This window comes from Diadema setosum, chromosome 2, assembly GCF_964275005.1.
Source record: "Diadema setosum chromosome 2, eeDiaSeto1, whole genome shotgun sequence".
In the NCBI taxonomy this organism is placed as follows: domain Eukaryota; kingdom Metazoa; phylum Echinodermata; class Echinoidea; order Diadematoida; family Diadematidae; genus Diadema; species Diadema setosum.
In genome coordinates, this window is record NC_092686.1 from 38,221,407 (window position 1) to 38,245,312 (window position 23,906).

A 23,906-nucleotide genomic window follows, 5' to 3' on the forward strand; every position below is an offset into this window, starting at 1 on the left:
GTACACAAGCAACTGCCATACACAGGTGACTGCCATACCAAAGTGAATGCTGAGACAGGTTTGACTTTATGCTGTGAGTGAAATTATGTACATGAAGTTGTTTGACTGTTTGACTGAACATCAGTGACAGTACTGTAGATTGTTGCATAGCACTGGCAGATATTTTCCTGTCATATATCTCAGTCCACACATTATCCCATCTCCACGGAAGCTTGTATGTGCCATTGAAAACATGAGAGAGATCTTCTCCTTCTCGACCTTTGCAGATGTCCAAGTATATAGGCAAGAAAATGACATCCAAGGTCTCATCTTCTCAACTTCTAGCATCTGAGAAGGCAAAATGTGACTATGAGATCTCATCTTCTATGTACCTTCTTTGACCCTAAGAGGTCAAGAAGATGAACTCTAATATCTCGCCTTTCTCAGACCCAGAAACTGCAGCGTATCTCACTTTCTCTGTGGCAATTTAAAGCTTCTGTATCCTTCCTAGGAAGGTTACATCATCATGGTGTCCGAATTTCGTGAATCCACAATCTCTAGATTTTGTATTGTGAAAGGCATGCATATTGCAGTATAAAACTGATTGAATGGTAATACAATGGACCGGCACTGCATACTGATCATTTCACCATATGGGCTACAGTGTTGCAGCGAAGCATTGAGACCAAGCCTCTGTCAAGTGTATTCATGCATGGCAAAAAAGACCTGAATTACGCATGATCTGCACATTGCTGATCATCATGATTTCATTTGCATCAGAAAATTGTCAGTGAATATTGTGCATTTGCCACAATCTCACTAGAAATATTGCTGTAGTGGCATCACTACTGCAAATGTCGGCATCTTTCAAGCATGTGCTTGATATTTACCTATGAACCTGGTGAAAAAAAACCTACAACATGATTATGAATCTACAAAGCCGTTTCATCATTCTCATTCTCATTAAAATCTGTGTCACGTACACTAAACATTTGCGACAGGCCACTGCTGTTAGGTTTGAGTTGCTTTGGCTAGTTAACAAATATTGCCAACAAGAAAACACTTGTTCCACCAACATAAATTCTTTTGACTACCTTCTTTCCTTTCATCCTCCCTTTAAAAACATTACGGACAACAAAAAGCATCACTCAAGACATCCTAAGCTACAATGGACAAGATTCTGGTCACTTTTCCTTGATGTTTTATTATGCTCTTGTTGTATACTTGTTGTTTATTCAAGTTTGCCAGCATTTGAACAACGTTTTTCCATACCATCCCAAAATATTGATCCAACAGGGCTCCAGAGTGCAACTTGTGCCCCCATTAAAAAACACATAATGAACATCCATTCCAAGACAATCAACTCCACTACAGCCAAAGATAACAGAATCATGCACAATAGCAACAATATTTCGAGACTGTGGTTGTGTGAAGATTAAAGGTAAGCTATCAATCCTGCCCATCACTGAGGTAACTACTCACCTGGTTTGTTACTGAAAATGATTTTCAATCTTAGTTTAGTCTTTTCCTTTCTCGTTTTGACATCCTTCTGCACCAAGGGATGCGTCAGGTCTCCAGCACCAATGTACAGGTATCCCCTTGGACTCCTTGGACTTATCATTGACATGGTGTGATCTTTAATACTTGTTCTCTTCAACAGCTGAAAAATATGTTTGTTTGTTTTTATTCGCGTAATCCACTCATGGATATTTATGCACTCAGTGCATGGAAAATTCTTCAAAATGGCACAATTCTACAAATACTACAAGTAGTAGTAAGTAGATGAAATGTCTTGCAGATAACCTTGGTATAACTTGTCCCAATGCCGGTCAAAATGATATTTGAATTTAAATGAATTTGAAAAAATGGCATTGATTAAGAACTAACAGTTTGCAGCTCTTGCTTCATCCCTCTTGAAGCCATTCAGACCATGATGAAGTGCTACATCAGAAACCATACAATAATCCACCACTCGTAATCAAAACAATCTAAATCCACCATAATCAATATCGTTGAGGTAATATTCACTCCTCAAAACAGAGAATAAATCATGTTGAAGCACTGCAATTCAAAAACCATCGATGAAAAAGAGCAACTCTCTATAGTCCAGCAGCTCGTGTAAATGGAGTGTCTGTTCCTGAGAGATCCCATAGATGACAAAGTGATAATGACAGTGATAACGGTGACTCAGGTGTGAAAAAAAAAAAAATATTCCTCATGAAGAATCCACGGACAGTATCAAATGAATGGTTTCTCTTTCTGTTGAGTGTCAAAGATTTCCTGCTGAATGGGCCGCACGACAGCACCTGGATGTGGCAAGCAGGAGAAAAAAATCAATGACGGAGCTTTGTTCACTCCGACTGCTGCGACCAACCAACCAACCCTGCCTAATAGTGCGCTTTAAAGTAGAACGACGCCTACGGATCTCTCTGCCTCGTATCCAAGTGGCGTTAGAGCGTGACCACCGTACACACACCAAGCAGTGATGAGTATTTGTGAGAACCAGTGAAGATGGGATTGAAAGCAGGAAAAAAAAAAAGACAGTCTGTGGTTAAGAGGACTTTCAATAAACTTAGGTTCTCTTCTATTTTCTTTTTTCCAGGAGAGTAAACACTGCCTTGGGACCAGGGGAATCCAACTGCAAACAGCCAACCTTGCTTGCCTACACTATAGAGTGCCATGGAGGCTGTTACCATGGATACATGAAGCCAGAGTGAGCAGCACAGACCTGACACAAACAGACAATGGAAAGTGTGCTGCTGAGGCAAATATTGGCTGAGTGTGCATATTAATTTGATTACCAGTGTTTATTGCCCTCAGCGAGGGGATAATTGCAAATGAGCAAGACACACTACATGTGTGCACAGCACCACGCACTCTTAACAGAAGTGTGTAAAATGAACTCTCAACGAAATGCTACATGTCACTGACTCTCGTTTTTGCGATCTGGGTTAACATTTGATTTATCATGTGAAGAGGATTTGTATGTAGTTAATTAAGTAAACACTCTAAAAAAGTAGTACTGTGGCATGCAAACACTAATGACAATTGTGCCAAAAACAAAAAAAATTAAAGTTTTTTCCTGATGACAAAATCTTGACTTTTTGGAAACAAATAGAATAAAATAGATAAAAATCTACTGGGCTGGACATTAATAGCATTCACACACATCTGATATCAACAAATTTTGAAAACATATTTTGTTAATGCAATGCAAAAACCCATTCATTTTATCGTGAGGACATACTTTTTTGTTAACTCTCGTAGTGCACACTTCTGTATGAAAATCAGTCCCGCTCAATTTTTGTAAAAAGTCACACAATAATTTTTCCCTCTTGAAGCATGTTAGAATGGTGGCAAATAAAATCCATTTTTGCACTACACTCAGAAAAACAGTAACTTCTGTAAGTGAATGTGGCTTGTGCATGTATATCATAATTATTATTTTATTCAGGGGGGGGGGGGAGGGGGAGGGCAATACTCTTTCCTCTAAAAGCAGCAGCACACAGTGTGTATTTTCTATTACTAAACTAGTAGTATACACTGCGTAATTTGGAAAATAGTGTGCCTGGAACAAAAAGATGTAATATATTTAGCAGCAGAATTTTGAGAATATGATGGAACTGGTGATCTATCACTTGGTCTACTCCCACTTAGTCCAATAGCCATATTAGGCCCGTTCACACACAAGGGAAAAAGTGCGATTTAAAAATCGATTTTCTTATCGCGATCAAAATTTCGAAATTTTTTCCAGTGTGGACAGAAAAATCTCACTAATTACCGCGATCCTTATCGCGATCCAACTCGCACTATTAGTGCGATTTTTCAGAATAATCGCGATTATTTTGCCAAGCGTCGTGTGTGTGAGCGCGATCGAGATTCGGAAATCGGTATTTTTAATCCCATCGTTCGTAGCGCGTGCGAAACTCTATTGGGACTGCGGGGTCAGTCTTCGGTCATGCAAGTTTCGCGCATGCGCAATTTGGCCACTGATCGTTCTTTCCTTGCTGCGAAGTGCGATTTTTCCTTGTGTATGAACGGTCGAAAAAAAAATCGAAATTTGGATCGCGATTGTAATTTCGATTTTCGTTGTGTGTGCACGGGCCTTTAGTCTCAACCCACATGGTCTTATCCCGTTCATCTACAACCAGTTCATCTAATGACCATTTACTCCAATAGCTACTTAGCCTCATTACCAGTTGGTCTACTTCCAGATGGGCTATGCCCATTTCGTCTAATACCCAGTTTATATAGATCAAATGGGAAAAAATCCCAATGAGACAAAATTGCGATTGACCATCTGGTTATTAGACGAAATAATAATTACCCAAACTGGGCATTAGACCAAACAGGCATTAGACGAAATTGACAGTAGACCAAATGAGTTTAGCCGTAGCTGTGCTAGACGAACTGGGAAGTAGACCATCTGATAGTAGACCAAGTGACAATAAACCGATGAAACTTAGTACCGGTACCTCAAGGTTAGTGACAGGGGCTAGGAAATTTGCTCTTGTCTACAATTCTAATCATAGCTGATTACATGAAATTCATTGCGACACAAAGAACAATGATGGGTGCAACAAATATTTTTTTTTTTCTTTCTCTCCCTTCACTGATCATGAAATCTGATGATGGAAAGAACCAAATCAGTCTCTTCTCATAAAAAAAACAAAAACTGAATGTTTTGAGGGATACTAGGAAACCACTAATTCAAAACCATTATAAACAACCTGACTTTCTTTAAAAAGAGGTGGGTCAAAAATTTCCACTAATTCATTGCAATCAGTTAAAGCATAATGTAACCTAGGATGCATGTTAAAAAATACAATAATCAAACAACAGGGCAAACAAAAAGACAAGAAAATGAGCATAGAAATACAAAAAGACAAACAAACAAACACACAAACAAACAGATAAAAACACAATTAATATACACAGTTCTAAAACTTGTTTGGAAATTAGAAGTCATTTGTATCCTCCTGACTGCAAAGCCCTTTCATGCACACTGCCCTCTGTGTCTAAATACCATATAATTTGGCTAATGCAGTTCACCTCACGTAATGTCTTAGCTCAAAGTGAAGTAAATCATCTGTTAGAGAGAATCTCCCTTCAGAATCTTATACTCCTTACTTACAAAACCAGCGATTCTCACAAACCTTTGAAAGTAAATTTCAACTTTATCTCTCTCCTGCTCTCCCCTCCTTTTTCAAACTCCCTTCCACCCTCACAGGTAACCCCCTCACACACTCCCTTTCTTTTCTCTGTCTGTGTTTGACACTTTGTGTCTCTCTCTCCAGGGGCTCGGATGGGGAGGGGGAGGCACATACATAATATGCTCATCCATAGTTGATTCAATTAAGTCCGTAAAGATGGTGAGATCTGCTTAACAAAATCTTGAAATCAATACCTTTTCTCTTCAAAGGGCAATGTAAGTGGATTGTTTTGGATCACTGGCTTTGTCAGAGCCTTCTATCTTTGCATGTGTGTGTGTGTGTGTGTGTGTGTGTGTGTGTTTTTTTTGGGGGGGGGGGTGAAGGCCATTCTTCTATGAAGATGCTATTCATAATAGTATATAACTGTGAAGCCCCTAGATAGTTTTGGTATCGAAAATGCTCTTAAAGAGCTATCTCGTATTTCTTCTGAATGACAGACTTGTGTACACGTGCTGAAACACTGCTAAATCTCCTATGAGATTACAAAGACTTGTATAGAATGACTAGACATAACTGCAACAGTAACAAAATATAATAATCAAACCATGCACTGTTTGAATTTACTCCTACCCTAGAAAGCCTAGCATCAATTCTGCAGGATACCTCAATACAAAATCTGTTGTTTCATGAGAGCAATTTAGTCTGTATTATAATCTACCTGTTGTGATTAAATTGTTCGCTTTCCACTGGCTGTGAAGGACAGGGGAAACCATGCAGTTACATGCATTCTTTTGACTGGTTTGCATACCATTATTGCTACATAACAACTTCAAATACGTTGAGAATTGATCCTATATAATGAGTTTGTGGGAGCACATCAGCACAAATATGTCGCTTTTACAAAGAACAACATAAAATGCTGAAATATTGTAAAGTTGTAGAGTTCTTAACAATTTCAACTTACATGTATGTACATGTACATTAAAAATTCTTTGACCATAGATTTCATTCATTGTAGATGATTTAAAGTAATAGTGTGATGACCACAATGACATGGTGAAAATATTCTTTTAAAGAACAATGACAAGAAATTCTGGGAGTGTTTTCTAAGTGTCACGCATAGAGCTCTTTATGTGTGATGAGCCACTACACACAGTGATATTAAAGCAATATTTGCAATAAAATCTTGCCTTGATTTGCAACAATTTTTCTCCTACAATATTTGACTAAAGGTCATTACATGTATGGACATGAAAGAATTCAAAATGATACTCCTTATTCTAAGTGAAAATAGAGCATCTTTATACACTCCAATTCCACATTATTTATTCTCAGTGAATGGTTAGATGCGCATTTCTGTAAATTTTATATCCAGCTACACAAGTTTGTTGTACAAAATAATATCTTTGTTGAGTCTTACAATGCCACAAATCAATAAAGATACATTGTATGTGCTGAATATGGAAACGTTGCTTGTGTTATTTTTTCTAAAACATACTATCGGAGAAATTAAGAAATTAGAAGCTCCATCAAATACAATGTAACACTGGAGCAACTGACACCAACACCTGCTCATAAGACCATGAGCCTTACATTTGAGTGAGTACATGTAATTACCCTCTCTTTGGAACATTACAGGTCATCTGCGGCAAAGCCTGTGCATATATAGTTCAACTTGCATTCAATAGTCAAGCCTTGTTTGTATGATAACGCACACTTTCGCTGCACACAAACACTTCTGCCATTTGCTTATTCACCATAATAGCATCATCTGACCACAACATAATGGGAATACAAAAGGTGGCTACTCCGGTATTCTTTACTTCAATCAATCAAATGCCGAGATCAATTGACGGGGGCTTCGCCTGACAACCTATCCAAGGACTCCTGATGCCCAAAACATATCGTTAGAATGTATCCGAATTGAATGGGTGAATGGTGTACTGGTAAATGGAATATCAAGGCAAGAATCGAAAAGGATTTGATGTGATTAAAGAGACAGGGAGAAAGAGATCTTCACAGAATCTCATTTGGTTAAAAATACCACCGATTTACAGGCATCTACATCAGTAGCTACAATACAGTATGCACTTGTCATTTACAATCTTGGAAAACTTCTTTTCTGTATAACTGTGTATTCTTACTGATTTAAGTGTACATGGTATAACAGGACTTTCCATTGCATACTTCCCTCAGTGTGAGTTTGGGATTCATAATCATCATTCTCATCTTTATTCTGCAGTGCAGAATAAATCTGATTTAAAAAACAAAACAAAACAAAACTCTGATGCATAAGACAGATGGGGAACTGAATAGCTCATCGATCATTAAGTTCCAAAAAATCATTTTATTATCTATGGTTTGGCGTTGTATCTTATTATCATACAAAATAATCTCTACCCTCTGTAAGTGGTTCATAGGGCAGAGTTAAAAAGAATGATCATCTTTTTTGTTTGAACCTCATGTTGTTCATATTATACTACTTGTTTATTATGATTTCAGAATTATCATTTCTTTTTCATGATTACTGAATTTGTAATTGATTCTCAAAAGAAAAAACTACAAGACAAGATGATAAAAAACTCAGTATTTCTGCTTCAATTCAGAAAATGTTTTTGATATTTTCTCTTTTAGTTTTGTGCAGATTTAACAATTCAGTAACTTGATAGGTTATATAATAGTCTGATACTGTTTAATAACGTAATTCACCTAGCACTGCTACTCATTCAAACTACAGTTGAGACACCTGTAGAACCTTGTACATTTTCATGAATTTTTCTATGACCTTGCCATGCAATGCAGTCTCCTGTTTGAGAACAGTACTATGAAAATTGGTCCTGAAGGTAAAATTGTATACCGGTAATGTAGTTTGAAAATATACAGTATGTCTACTTTATAAGGATGTGCGATACTCTGCTAGGATTGAATCTTCAATAGTGAGGGTGATGTCTGTGTCTGCATTATTAACAGATCACACTAACTCCAATATCATTTCAACCGCACTCAGTAAAACCGTCCTGGCTTGGGTATTACTGTATCTATGACCTTCACATGTCACCACTAGTCCTCCATCTGCATTATAATTGGATCGTTTTGGGTGCCCATGCATGCCATAATATCGCTTTTTAATGGTGATGATTTCATCAAAGTTGCTAATGAAATGATCATGGAGTTGGCAATAAAAAATGCAACCTTCTGCATCATATTATATGATGTACACTGTACATGTATGTACAATTCAATGGCATACAATTCTACCACAGTGGAATATGTTCATATAAAATAGCATACATACTTATGATACAGGCCGGCAGTGCATGACAAAAGTTATAGTGCACGCAAAATATAACGATTGCAAACGATAACCCACTATCGATTTGATATCGGTTTTTGCTCCCTCATTTTAATCATCGAGTACTTGAACCGCGATATGCTCGATATTATCGTTATTCTCAATTCTCGCAGGCTGGCTATGCCAGCAACTTATCTGTGTGGGACTAGACTTTCAGCGGTAGATTTAAACATGGAAGCTGAAATGAACAGGTTCGCTACTTTTAGAGAGACTGATCTATATAAACAGTATCTTAGACAATAAGGACACAAAGGATGCCATCAAATACGCCCTACGAATTTTGGACTCCTACTGTTCTGAAAAAAGGAATCAATCCGACGGATATTACTGAGCAAGTCAACCCAAGATTTGTGCCGCTTTCTCCGTACATTCTACGCGGAAGTGCGCCGTGGAAATGGGCAGCGTGTGGTGTGTACAGTATACGCTAAGCGCTCTTTGATCACGCTGCGCTATGAACTTTACTACGACATTCACAACACACTCTCGGAATCCGCATGTGTAGCAATGGGGCCTGGCACGAGCCTTGTGTTTAAATCCAGTAGATCCCTAATCCTACAAAACATCATCTAGTCCTGGTCCTGGACCCACAGTGCAGTAAGTAGGGCGTCTAACGTGTTACTGTTAGTGTTACTGTTAGATCCATGGTAGACCTATTGTAGGGTCAAGTGTTAACTAGCTCTGTCGCTCGTAAGTGACGTACAGTACAGTGTACGTAGGTAGATCTAGTATAAAATCGTTAGGCCAGGGCCCCTACAGGCCTAGACCTAACCTATCGTAGGGCCTAGAAAACGTTAGATTTAATCACGTAGACCCTAGACTCTATAGTTGAATTTGGATCTTCAGGATTTTGTCCACACGGGTTGAAAGAAACTGGTATTATTGCTTGTGTAGACACGTGTAACTGTTAGAAATGATCTAGGCTTATCTTGCCTGGGTATGTATGCTATTTTATATATCACATAGTGCATGACATCTTATTGCACTATAACAAGTACCAAGCACCTCCAAATTCTGAATTTGCCCTCAGGCAATTATATTCAATTCAGCCTGCGGCCTCATTGAATATACAACCTGTAACTGGCCTTCGGGGCAAATTCAGAATTTGTCGGTGCTTATATTGTTATAGTGCATTCAGCCTCATGCACTATATATATAATAGTGTCTGTATACAACAGGGGTCCAGGCATTGATGAAGGAACAACTGAAAATTATTCCAATGACCTTGTTCTAATGGGATTCCTCTGCAATATCCTTACCCCGCTGAGGACGGATTGATTTTGCTATAGTATGCATTTCCCATAGACACCTGCCCTAGTATGCTCTGGACTTGTCCTCAACCCGTTAAGATCAAGATTACACAGTGTTGTGTCTATATTCTCAATCCAGACAGCATAGTTCGGCTGGGGTGACAAGACCTTGTATCTCAAATTTTGGTGAAAATGATTTTTTTAGGTGATACGCTATCAGCGTATCACCTATTGTGATTGTCAAAATCTCTCTTTATTTTTTTTTATTCTTCTTTCTTTCTGGACAATTTTGTGTCGTCAATATCTCAAGAATGACATTACGAAATAACATGACATTTTCAGTCAACATGTCTCATGACAAAATCTAGCCACAATAAGGTTTTCATGACAGTAACATATCTATGACGTCATCTAGGCGCCATTTTGTGATTTTCGGACCTTGTCACATGATCGATCATAACTTCATAACTAGATGTCATTTCTGTATCATTTTCGGTGGACATGAAGTTCAGGTCACGCTCTACCTTACTTTTTAACGCTAGTTACACAGGTCATCATTACGCGCACGTAAGCCCGCGTCAAAATTTTAAAAGGCTCAAAACGACTTCCCAATGGGAAATCTCGAAGTTTCAGACAATTTTAAGCGTTTCAAACATTTTCTCGCGTGCGCGTCCGTCCGCGCAATTTCGCGCGCAGAGCCCGTAAGCAACATGAAAATGCAATTTTTTTGACTGATTTGGATTCCTGATACTTTGAGTAATAATATCCATTGATTTCCGATCGATTAGGACCTATAACAAAGGAATGCACTGGCGTCAAAGTTGAAATTCCGCGTGCGCGTCTTTCTGCAAATATAGTGAAAAAACATGTCTTTGTTTATTTCGCCATAGCTCTTTAAATCGTCCGTTGACCCTATATTTCTATTGCATATTACAAAAGTATATGAATTGTAAGTAACATTCCAAGTATCAGTATTGCCAGGAATACGCGATGACGTCATCATATCGTCATTTTAAATCAAAAAAGTGGAATTGATTTTTTTGAGGTACTGTTTCTGACATTCATTTGCTCGTATCTCTGTTGTTTAAGCTCAATATTACCCCAAATTCAGATATGTTGCACTTTGAACATTTGCCTTTCAAGGCCATGTGATGGTTTTGAAATATGATGACGTCATCATACTAGAAATTGTGATTAAAGGTAAAGACTCAAAATCAGACAAGTTTACGTGTTTTGTCTATGGGAGGTGATTTTTTTTTTAAACCATGCATTGACTTGACAACGTTTAAGCACCTTTACCTCATCTGATTTTACTCCATTTCCTCTGAAACATAAATATGTTGTAGCTGAGACAACAAGCTTTAGTAATCATGCATTTTATGTTTTCAAATCTCCTCATCAGGTTGACAATTTTGCAATTTAAAACTGAAAATGAGAATACAATCTGTACGGAACGATTCCCAATTTTTCTTTGCAACTGTATATTGATCGAATCCACGCTGCCACTTGTGGGAAGTTGAATAGCGCCATCACAAGTCAACACTGTCACGATAGTATTTAGATTTAAGTTTCGCACTCGATCTTCAGGACAGCCATGTGGCATAATCGGTTAGCGCGCTGGTTGTTCATAACGCCATACCGGAAGGCGAGAGGTTCGACTCCCGCAGGACTTTTATCCGTTCTTTCTTTTTTTCTCTTTTTTTTTTCGGCAGTTCAGCTTTACTCCGATGTCATTTATCGTATTACTTTATCAAGTGTACGTAACCCGTGAACACGGCTGCTCTATTTCCCTTGTTTTGTATTGGAGTTTGGAGATTGGGTTTGCTTCATTAATTTTGTCACACTTAATGTTGTAAATTGCCCCTTGTTACAGTGTCCCGCTTGCCACCTTTCGTTTGCTCTTTCCTTTTCTCTTCATTGGTTATTGTTATACTATAACAGGATAGGTAGGAACATGTATGTTTAAATAACTTGCAGGAATGGGAGCTGAATTGATTAACTCTAGTCCAGGTGTATGGCGTCTCGCTCATCTCTTTGAAATTCCAGGTTGTTATTGTTTGACCCAATAACGAAGTTGTAGACAGGTTATATGTTGTTATAGAGGTATCTTGTGCCACATGAATGGAAAGCATCACTGTTTAGTAGTAGTAATGAACTTTTTCATGTTGTATATGGTATAAATATTTAAGATAAATATATATATATATATAAATAAAAAAAGATTAAAGATAAATTTCACATCCAATCTTCGGTACAGCCGTGTGGCTTTATAGTCACTTAGCGCGCTGCATGGTCATTATGCACTACCTTAGGACGAGATGTTCGAGACCCGCAGGACGCTATCATTTTTTTCTCTCTCTTTCTTTGTGTTTCTTTTGGCAGTTCAGCTCTATTCCGATCGATGTCATTTATCGTATTATCTTATCAATTATACTACCCCACGACACACAGTCGCTCAAGTTCCTCTTTTTTTTTTTGTCGGAGGCTCTAGGTTGGATTTGCTTCATTTATCATACGTATTGTTTAAATTGCCCTTGGTACAGTGCCCCGCTTGCCACCTTTCCTTTTCCCTTTCCTTTTCTCTACGTTTGTTCCTGTTATATTGTCACAAGACAGGTCGGAAAATAATTTGCATAACTCAACTGGAGCAGGAATGGCAACTGAATGAATTAACTCTAGGCCAGGTGTATGGCGTCTCGCTAATCTCTTTGAAATTCCAGGATGTTATTGTTTGACGCAATAACGGAGTTGTAGACAGGTTTTATGTTGCTATAGAGGTATCTTGTGCCACATGAGTAGAAGGCATCACTGTTCAGTAGTAGTAATGAACTTTTTCATGTCCCTCCATGTCAATTATAGTGTGGTTTAAAGGGGTTGTGTGTCTATCTGCCAAAGAAAAGGAATAACTTATTTTCGTCATGGCTGTTTCTCTATACGTAGCCGTAGGTAATGAGTGTTGTTGGTATCTGAGCAGTGAAGAACAGAGCATCAGGCTAAAATCCCCCTTAGTTATACGCGCTAAGCGTTCAATTTGATATATCTTTCTTTATGAAGTCAATCCCTGCTAATGGATTTACAGAATTATGTTATGACACGTTTCACTGAAAGTTTGTAAAGCAAAGTTTATGGACAAGGCAAGCAATTGTACATGAATATACCTACCATTGATTTCAGAGGGAAAGTATGATATGCATAAATGTAAGGGTATCATTGCTTTGGAATTGCTGAGACAATATGCTTGGCACGAGGGCTTCCACTTCTAATAACTGATCCCTTTGAAGATGTGTCGGTCACGGGTGATCGTCATGATTCATCTTTCACGTAGAAGCTTGCGTTCCACACTCTTGGTTCAAGAAGACTTACCATCATACTTCAAATTGTTATTAAAGGTAAAGACTCAAAATCAGACAAGTTTACGTGTTATCTCTATGGGAGGTGATTTTTTTTTTTATGTGCATTAACTTGACAACGTTTAAGCACCTTTATCTCAGATGATTTTGCTCCATTTCCTCTGTAACTTAAGTGTGTGGTAACTGAGACAATAAGCTGCAGTAATCATGCATGTTATTCTTTGAAATCTCCTTATTAGTTTGACAATTTTGCAGTTTAAAACTGAAAATGAGAATGGAATGTGGACAAAACGATTCCTGATTCATCTTTCACATACATAAGTTTACGTTCCTCTTTTTTTTCTCGTCGAGACGTATGGCCGAGTGGTTAAAGGCGACGTCTCAGAGACGTGAGGTTGCACACGTGCGGGTTCGAACCCCACAAGATCACGAAACAAAATACTTAGCTATTTTACTTTTTTTTTCTTCAATTTTGTATTACATATATTGTCCATGTAGAAATCACATTCGTATATAAACGCACCTATACACACACACAGACACACACACACACCATATCCCTCTTTTTTGTGTTGGAGACCTATATTGCTTCGACTGCTGCAAAATTTTGCAGGCTGACTTTGTCAAACTGATCATAATATGTAATGACGACGACGAAGGTGTTGTACTTTGAACAATTGTCTTTCAAGACCACATCATTGTTTTGTACTTTGATGACGTCATCACACTGAAAATTGTGATTAAAGGCAAGGTATCAAAACCAGCCGATTATAGGTTTTATGTTTACGGCACATATTTTTCCCAAGTTGCCAGAAATGGCATAGCGACATCAGTAGTTACAAGGCCGCATTTCCGTCTAGCAATGCAATACATGTTCACGCGGCCACGTTGGTTGAGTGGGCATTGACTTTTCTCCCTGTAATATCTATACGTTTCTTTTTTGCCTTACCATTTCCGTGGATGTCCCGTGGCCGAGAGGTTAGGGAAACGGTTTTGCATGCAAACTCAATTATAACTTCAAGGTGCCTATATCACATTCTTTTCTTTGTCGATCACAGATGACCGACATCTGATAACCCCAAGCGTATCACCTAACTCGTCAGTCTGATGAGTTTCATATCTCGTTTTTTTTTTAATTTATGGTCAAATAATCGGTTAAATGATGCCCTGTCCAAATCCTTCCTGTCTTATCCCCAAAATTTTGTAGATGCGTAGTCTTGTCGCCCAAGCAACGATAGGAATAATGTGCTCATCATAAAAGACATAGAACAGAATGTAAAACAATCTAGGTATTGTGAACAGGTTCAAGGCACGAGGCTTTTTGTAGGGAGTCTTGGTCCACAAATAAGAGTAAGCATACATATCTAAAGAAGGGAACGCTCAAAAAGAACACAAAATAGCCAGGAAGGCATGCCTTTTAGAACAGCAGATGATCACCAAATAATACGTGAAAATGACCAAAGTGTCATCTGTCATACAACAGGTGTATAATGTAAGCAAATTTCAAGTCTTTTCTTTTTTTAATTCATGAAAGTATAGGTCCTGACAGTATCCCACATAAAATTTACCCCAAACTTCTACGGAAATGTGCTCAATGACATCGTCAAAATGGTTGCCTAAAAGTGGTTATCTAATACCTCAACTATTATCACATACAGGAATAATTCTGATCCTTGGGAATGGCACCATATTGAGAACTTCATGCAATTAATTGCACAGAATACAACTTCTGATGTACTAGTATCTTTGTTCTTCAACAACTAAAATTTGTCTATTTCCCCCTTGAACTATGATTGCTGATCAATGCGTTAGTGACAGAGCACAAGTCCTGTTACTATGGCAACATAATACTGCAGTGCCCAGCAAAAAAAAAAAAAAAGTTATGAAAAGTGCGATGTTTTTTTATTAATAAATCACCTACATCTGTAGAAGTGTCTTAAAAATGTGTAGCTGGGTGCATTGTGTGATGTTCTGCTACTTGCAGTCATGTTTCAGTTAATTCGGAGCCACAATCATACCACAGCAGAGTGCTATGGTAACATAGTGATTTCACAAATAAAGTAAGAGAAAAGTTTAGATTCTTTGTACTTGAATAGCTGGAAAACTTTCTTAAAGTGCAAGTCATTTATATGGCACTACGCTACAGTACTAAAACACTTTATCCTCGCTTTCAACGAATACACAATGAATGAATATGGTGTCACAGTATGGCACATTTTTCTCAATCAGCATTTTGTCTCAACATAGCAATGTTACGCTTGGTCACATGCTGTAGTGTAGACAAATCGATGAATAGGATTTCATTAATGAAGGATGTAATCTTATATCATCACATTAATCAAATTATCTAAAAAACTGAATGATGCAAGAGTTGCATCAACCAGATTTGGATTCATCACCCTCAAAAGGGTAAACCCATCAATACATTTTCAGCACCCTCGGAATACAGTAACCCCATTAATCTATAAATTTCTTTACCATTTATCAGGAAATACAGAACTTACAAATAGGTTTCAATTTTTGGTGGCCATTTCGGATATCTCAAAACTCTCAGGAGTGCAAGACTTGTATCGCCCAGATTCGAATTTAGCACCCTTAAAATCTTAGGGTAAACACCATCACATCTTTTCAAGTTTTTGCCATTTTGAATATAGAAATAATTGGGAATTTCAATTTTTGGAGGCCATCTTGAACATCTCGAAATCCTCAAGGACGTAAATGTAAGAGTTGGTCATCATCAAGATTTAGATTCAGCACCCTTGAAATAGGCTAAAACTGTCTTTTCTTTTAAATTTTCCACCATTTATAAGGAAATATAGGAAGTTCAGATTTTGGCTAGCGGCTGCCATATCGATGGCCATATCAAATATCTCAAAATACTCAATAGACGAAAGAGTTGTATCATCCAGATTCAGATTCAGCACTCTTAAAATTGGGTAAAACCACCAAAAGACATTCAGCAGGCGGTAAAACAAGATTAAACCCAAAATCTGTCATTGGCACCCAGACAGTACATAATATCAGAAAGCATGAAGGATGGAAACACATTGTATGAAAACATACAGTGCGTATCAGATGTACAAAAACACAAACATAAAAACAGTGTACATACCGGTACCATTTTCTGTTTATTCACTGTTGCAAAAATGGTTATTTATATGCACATTGTATACAGACACACAATTCCAAAAGCACACACACATGAATTTCCAAAAGTATCATGTACACACACAAAGTCAACAACAAAGAAAACAGATCTTGACCTCGACATTATTGGACTCTTTTATGCTATTCATATCCATCAAACATAATTGTCCAGTACATCAGTGATTCTGCATTTTTATGATAACCTTCTCCTTTTCTCATATGTTTAATAGACAACAAGTACCTGGTAGGTCAACATGAACAAAGGCCAAGATATTTGTGTATTACTTGAATGTCATTTATCAAGGGACTACTGACCTTTAATAGACCTTGTGTTTTACCTGATACATTATGCAGAATAGTCAAACTCAGGGGGTAGAGGTTCTTGATTGTAAAATACAAGTCACTTAAATGAAGCATAAACTTACTTTTCCTGATTTCTTCAATTTTAGCCATCTGCTTCGATAAGCTGGCCCCTGTTTTGAAAGATAAAAAATATATGATTCAAGATTCATAATGAACTACAAAGTAAAAGAGACAGAGAGAATAAAAAATAGAATACAATAAATTTCAGAGTTAAAGGCCTGTTATGAGGCCATATTCTGAAAATCGACATGGCTGAAAACTTGCATGGATTCCTTTGATCAGGAATGTTTCAACAATTTCAAAGAAATTTCAGCCAAATTCACAGTATTCACAGTCTACAGGATATGTATCTGTGTACTGTAAAGATATCCCTTGTGTAGTCATTAACCAGCAACATGCATGCCTAGATGCTTTAGAAATTTTTTTATCATTTATATACCATACACAGTACATTACATTCCTGAAGAGGTGTGTGTGTGTGTGTGTGTGTGTGTGTGTGTGTGTACCTGTGTATGTGTGTGGGAAACAAAGAATGTGCATCCCATATGTCACCTTGTACTACTGTAGGGCAATCCAATACTATTCTGTACTCCTTGTTTTACATTCTGCATTCTTTTGGAAATAACTATTTAATGAGCTCTACAAGTCGCTCTCTTTGAATAACGTCTCCTCCTCCTCCTCCTCCTTCTTCTTCTTCTTCTCCTTCTTTTTCTACTTCGGGGGTACTGTCTAACAACCATGTGCAGGGACCAACCGGACTCATCATCTACCAGTACTTGGTGTTTTATGACAGGTTATGTGAGTTTAACCTTATCACATCCTTCATGTTGATGCAATATGTACTGTTGCTGATCATGAATGATTAATGCACTTTACTTTCCACAATAAAGCAACTAGTATGATTTAATTATCATTTTCAGCAGTTTGCTGTACTTATACTTTCAGGATACCAATTTGACAGGCATTATTTTATGGAATACATGAAAATATACACATTTGCCATGGAAGCTACGTGTACATACAGTTTGAAGAACACACTGTGACTTCAAATCAAATTTAATGTGTGGTTTCAGGAATACTTTCAGCCTAATGGTATTTTACTTTTGTATGTTTTTTAAAGGGATCGTACAGTTTTGGTTGAGACCTAATTTCAGGTTTCTAACATTTTTTGGTGAGATAATGAGAAACCTCTTATGAAATATGAAAGAGCATGTAATTCTATGAGGAATTCAACGTTTATTTGATGAAAATTGGTTTTGAAATGGCTGAGATATCCAAGAAAGAGCGATTTTAATAAAGTGTGGGACCCACACTTTATTACGATCGCTTTGTTTTACTTTGTTTTTGGATGTTTCCGTCATTCCAAACCCGATTTTCATCAAATAAAGTTTGAATTCCTCTTAAAATGGTATGCTCTGTACTAAATCATAAGTGTTTTCTTGGTATCTCGCACAAAGTTTAAAGCCCAATTCTCATCTCCACCAACACTGTACCCCTTTAAGCTCAAGCACATTGCATTTGGCAACTACTATATAAAGTATAGCAACATTATCCCATATTGATAAGTTTTAGGCAAATGAGGGAGTTTTTGATTGTTAAAATGTATGTTCCTTGATTATACAACAGTGTGTAATCTTATCAGATATTACATTTCATTATCACAATTAAGTGAAATATTCAGAGACACAGTTTGTGGGTTCCTGAATTAACCAGAGTATTCAAAGTAATTGGGACACATTTTTACACAAATTAGAGAGTGGTTAAATTCCTGATTCAGAGCCACAGCAAGAGAGTGGGAAATAAGTGTGGACCACTGCAAGAAGCAAAGTTAAGCAGAGACTTCCAGCCTTTAAAGGATGGTGAACGAGACATTAAAATCAAGAAAATCATACAAAAGAAGGTGTCAAAGCAAAGGGAAATGTCTGTTAAAACAGATTTTTTATGTGACTTTTTAAAATATATTCGTACCACTGAAAAATCGCGAGTTAAAACTGACTGATTTACTTCACCGATTTTCGCTCCAGAACGGCCGTCTTTTTCGGGGCCCTAAAATATGACGTCATGACATGGACGAACGTACCCTTTACGATCGTGTGTGCAGCGCTAGCTAGCTCTACATCGAGTCCGCCATTCATAAAGCACGTAGTTCTTTGTGAGCGGATGCAATACAATACTGTACCTTGCCTGTCTTTAGTCGCATCTGCTTTATCGGCAGAAACAGCAGGGTAAAATGTACCATTATTTAAAAAAAGAAGAAGAGATGAATGAATAAATAAATAAATAAATAAATAAATAAATAAATAAATAAATAATAGCCATAATAATACTAATAATATAGTCTGAAGCAACGTCAGTAGCGAACCGCCGAGTCCCCGCCGGAGAGCTAGTTTGGTGTGTATGGTAGCCCCACTACATATCGACCACATTCTTTTAAACCGATCGCGTATAATTCGTGCACTGAACACTTAGTACGCACTTCGTCTGCGCGCAAAGCACATAAAAATGGATTGGCTTTGAATGTAGATGAGGATGGTGTGGGAAAACGCGATAATTCACTGCTCATTAATGGTTTTAATCAAGGACAAAATTTCGAATGAATATTTTCACCGAATCGTAATGACAGCACAATGTAATGTCTATGGAAGTTCCTAAAAAGCTTCGTTGACGTTTTCTACAACACGGTGTTCAATACAACTCGGTTTGCGTGCATTGTCAATGCAAAAAACAGCGGTCGATCCTGATAACGCGATTTACCGCGGGGAGCTGAAACGAGGCCACGCTAGTTCGTCGGCGACATTTTTGCACTGAAACTTCGAATCGAAAAGGGAACAACGACATTTGATAGAGCTGGATTTTCTCAATCACGTAGGTCAAGTTTTTTACGTGAATTTCAGTGTTGAATATTCTTATCAAGCAAATAAACATTAGGCGGTCGATGAGTAGTAGGTCCAACCCTACATAGGCTACTCCACAACGTAGATCCTTACGTTAGCTAGGTCAGAGTTCTTGTTCTACCGTAACGTTAGGCTCTACTACTGTACTAACTATGCCTATTAAACGGTTACTATAAGCCGTTTAAGAGTAGAGACTGAGGCGCCAAAGTGCAGGTAGAAATTTAAAAAGGTATACTTCATGGTAATTCGAAGGAAGATGGATTCAATAAGTGAAATTATAACTCACTTTTGCTTGATAGAGTAAACAAGACACGTACAGATACCTCGGTGCACTCAGGCCATCGCCTGCGGCGGCGTGATACAGAGCGTAGCTTAGGTGCAAAGTTAGCTAGCGGTAGCGTATCACATCAGCGAGCGCAGGGCTGATTCGTCCATGTCATGACGTCATAATTTTGGTCACCAAATTTTCGCCATCAGATCGGGTTCAGGTGGTCTAAAAAGGGCCTCAAAACACCATCTCTCAATCGTTCTAAAAACATTTTCACCATCTGAAAGTTAACTATTCATATTCCTAGAGACTTAAGCTTTGCAGAAATATATAAATCACTTTGTTTATGAATACCGACATTTTTTTCTTGTTCACAATACTTTAAAACAATATACACTGCTTTTGCAGGGCTGCCAACTCTCACTCATTGAAAGTGAGACTCACTCATTTTGGTCCTTTCTCACTCTAAAACTTTATTTCATTTGCATGCATTTCTATTGATCTCACTCATTTTGACTCCTAAATTATAGCATTGGCCTATGGGAGTCTCACTCTCAACTAGTTTCCAATGTTGGCAGCGCTGCTTTTGACAATGTGTTAAGCGAAGAAATATTCTGCCATGTTGCTGATGTGTTGCAAATAGTGTTAAAGAGGAATTTATACTCAAACATTATTATGGTATAAACATGTGGATCAAATGAATACAACATTAGTAAAACTCATCAGTGAAGTTTGAGAAAAAGTGGACAATCCATGAAGTAATTAATTTATTTGATACACTCTGTATTATAGTTGTTAAAGTTTTGGTTAAAATGATGTGCTGTCATTGATGGATTAGAAGGCTACAAAACTACAGATGTTACAGTAGGGGGAAAAATGAAGAAAAAACAGAATTCCACATAGTTTTAATTTTCTAGCATAATGAAAAAGCTCCTGACTCACCTCCTTCAGAAAGCAAGGAAATACACAACACAAAGGTCAGTAAAAAGTTGAGGAAAAGTGCAATTTTCATTTAAAAAAAAGAAGAAATTTTGTAGTACCTCTTCAAAAGATATCAGGCAAAGCAAAAATTGGTATTGTGACTCAAGCTCCATTTAAGATTTCAGCATACTCCCTCCTAAAAAGTGGTGCAGGATGGGTGCATCTAAAAACTGCACCCTTTTAATTTCAAATGCTGATGGAAGGGCAAGGGCCCCAGTATGGTCTAAATCTCAAGACTCAACTCCAAGGCCAAGTAAAAAACATAAAAAAATAAATAAAATAATAATATCAATTAGTTCGGGTCATCTAATATGATACTAGACCAGAATGCAATCTTCCCTGGGTGCTATGCGTGTTCCACTGCCAATGCCACTGATCTCTATGTAAACATAGAGATCAGTGTATGCACGAGGGTTGCTAAAATGCACCATACCAGCATAGACCTTGTTGGTGCAAGGTAGATATGAATGTTGCAGCACCCATTGACAAGGTGGCACCTCCATGCAACCCCTGTACATTAGTCATTGCATTGATACTTACAGAGGTTTTTTTTTTTCGGATTTTTGCCAATACCATCACAATCTGAACTTGTGATAAGTGAAAAAAACTCGCCACAGAACAGCATATTTCTTGATTTTTTTAGTGCTTTTTTAGTGACCCTGATTCTTAACACTGGACTTAAGCCCTGCATGCTTTATAGCCTTAACACGGAACAGATTTTGTATATATTTGACAGCAAAATTGGGATTTTTGATGGATTCTTTTTTTTTTTTAGGTAACTAAGGGATTTTTCTGTGGTGAATGACAATGTGATTTGTGTGTTGTGACAGTAGAATTTGCTAGTTTGTGATGCTTCTAAGCTGTGCAAGTACTTATTGTTAAAAAATTGAAACTTTTTTTTTTCTTTTTTTTTTTACACAGCAGCGAAAATCGATGCAGGTGGGGATGAGAGTGTATACATATATATATATATATATATATATATATATATATATATATTTCATACACCTTTTTTTTTTTTTTTTTTTTTACTGGGAAGTCTTTCAAGATTGTTAGACTATATCTAACTACCAAGTAGATTGTAATGACTGATGGGTTATATGGGACCGATTGGGCCGTACTGTCCTTCGTGTTTACAATCTTTTAGCCTGTCATGACTCTTCTACTGTATACCTGGTACGCTGTTATTTTCGCGTACAGATATTTTTGCGAATGACAAGGCCATACACATTTTCGCGAGTTGTTGTTTTCGCGAATTGACGCCGACGCTCAAGTTAATGCACTACTAACAGGGTGCATGGAGACATTTTCGCGTGTTGTTGAATTCGCGATCCAACTGTGATTCGCGAAAATTAAACCCTCGTGAAAATAACAGCTTATGAAGTATACAGTGATGGGGCTGTGAATAGATATCTAGTTATGTTACAATGTAATCTTCTACTCTAGGAAAGTACAATCATATCAGGTCAGTCCTAAGTAGTACTAGTAGCACTGAATTATCAAATAGTACAAAACTGAATCCCTTGTACCCAAGCTTATATTATACAGGCTAGCTTAAACAAGTATGTTTTTAAGGTACGACCAAGTGTTGTGGGACCGGACAGGTTGTGGGACCGGACGCGTATTGTAAGTGCATGTACAGTAGTAAGTGCGTCTGTAATGAAAATGACGCACCCAGGAATAAAACCAACCCTGGGAATGGAATTCTCATGGATAGATCTACAAGATGCGACGCAAAAATGTAAGTAACTGTCTCATGTTAAATTTCATAAAATATGATAATTCTTTCATTTTCTCACCTAAAAAATGTATTTTCTTGCTAATGTATGTAATTTATACCTCCCTCTGGCTGCGATGCGTGTCGTTCTCGCTGCCGGTATATCAGAAGTGAAAGTCTCACACGGTGTTATGTTACGAGTTATTTAGTACACATGTCATTAGGCCAGTTCGATCGAATGTTCGATAGCGTCTATCGTACAGCGAGAATGTAAACACCGTGCACGCTCGCTCCTCATAATAGATATATAGAGTATTTCCCGTACAAAAACAACGCGTGCACAACTCTCTTTGATACATTCGTACATGGATGGAGTCACTTGAAGGGGAAAATCTAATGATTTAGCAGGTTATTAAATTCTCACGCTGTTTTCAGAGTATGTTGTGTAGTATATGAGGAGTCTATAGACCTATCAAGTCTTTGACTCAGTTTGAGGTAAAGAAGGGTGCATATTCTATGTAAAATACTAGGTAAGTTTTCACGCGCACGCGCGAACTTAAGTGTCCGGAAACACAACCCCCCATCATCATGATCATCACATCAGGTCATACTAATTACTATTAAATACTCTTCTCTTCTCATAATTACTATGGTTATAGATAGATTAGATAAGATAGCTACGTAGATCTCTAGTACCTGGTAGAATGTTCTAATTCTAATTTCTATGTATTGTTTGTGTGGAATTTTTTGCTGGACTGGAGTTCTACACGGTTACTTAGGCATACGTCCACCACTCACCAGGCCAGAGGCAGGGCAGCAGGCCAGGCCATTCACGATCAGCGATTCTTACAAATTAGGCCCTACTTTACGGATTTATGAATTACTACTCCCTTTAGAAATCTCATGAAGGTTTGGTAGTTTGTTATTCTGTACAATAAAATCCCCACAGTTCGACGGCAGAGTCAAGTCTCGATGTTTATTGAGTGTTTAGGGATGAGTACTCGAGTATGCCATGCCCCCATCGACCAGCCGCTTCGACAAAGGTCGGGGTAGTGACGGCACTCGCGGCAGCAAGTGCCCGAAGCGCTTGATTTGTGCTTACCTGTGTCGATAACAGACTTGACATCTTTGTATCTTGGATTCTCTGGAATCCTTTTGTTGAGAATCTGCAGAAGAAAATACACGATAAGAGAGAATATTCCGTCAGCTATCTCACCAACACAACCATATTGTCAAATATCATTTGACTCGATCGTAATCCGCTACTTACATTAACTTTGGCTCCTGTTCGCGTGGTTCTCGATCGGGCGGACATGTTGGCTTGACAACACTATCATCGCATTCATTCTCTCAGATCAGCTCCGCGAAGAATTCAAACGGTAACCTCAGGTCAGAGGTGAGTGACGGCATGCGGATGCGGATGCGGCAGGCAGTCAACTCTCGGCGCACGTGTGT

At 37.9% G+C, this 23,906-nt stretch overlaps 1 protein-coding gene across 1 annotated transcript in view; it reads right to left on the reverse strand.

Moving 5' to 3' along the window:
• The window catches only part of LOC140242473 (centrosomal protein of 41 kDa B-like), a 36,050-nt gene extending 12,275 nt beyond the window's left edge, over nt 1-23,775 (reverse strand). The window contains exons 1-3 of the mRNA XM_072322209.1: nt 23,722-23,775; nt 23,554-23,617; nt 16,654-16,701 (exon numbers count right to left, since the gene is read on the reverse strand). Of these exons, the coding sequence (XP_072178310.1) occupies nt 16,654-16,701; nt 23,554-23,617; nt 23,722-23,766 (157 nt within the window). The 5' untranslated portion in view covers nt 23,767-23,775. The remainder of the gene's footprint in view (nt 1-16,653; nt 16,702-23,553; nt 23,618-23,721) is intronic.
• Between the last annotated feature and the right edge of the window lie 131 nt (nt 23,776-23,906).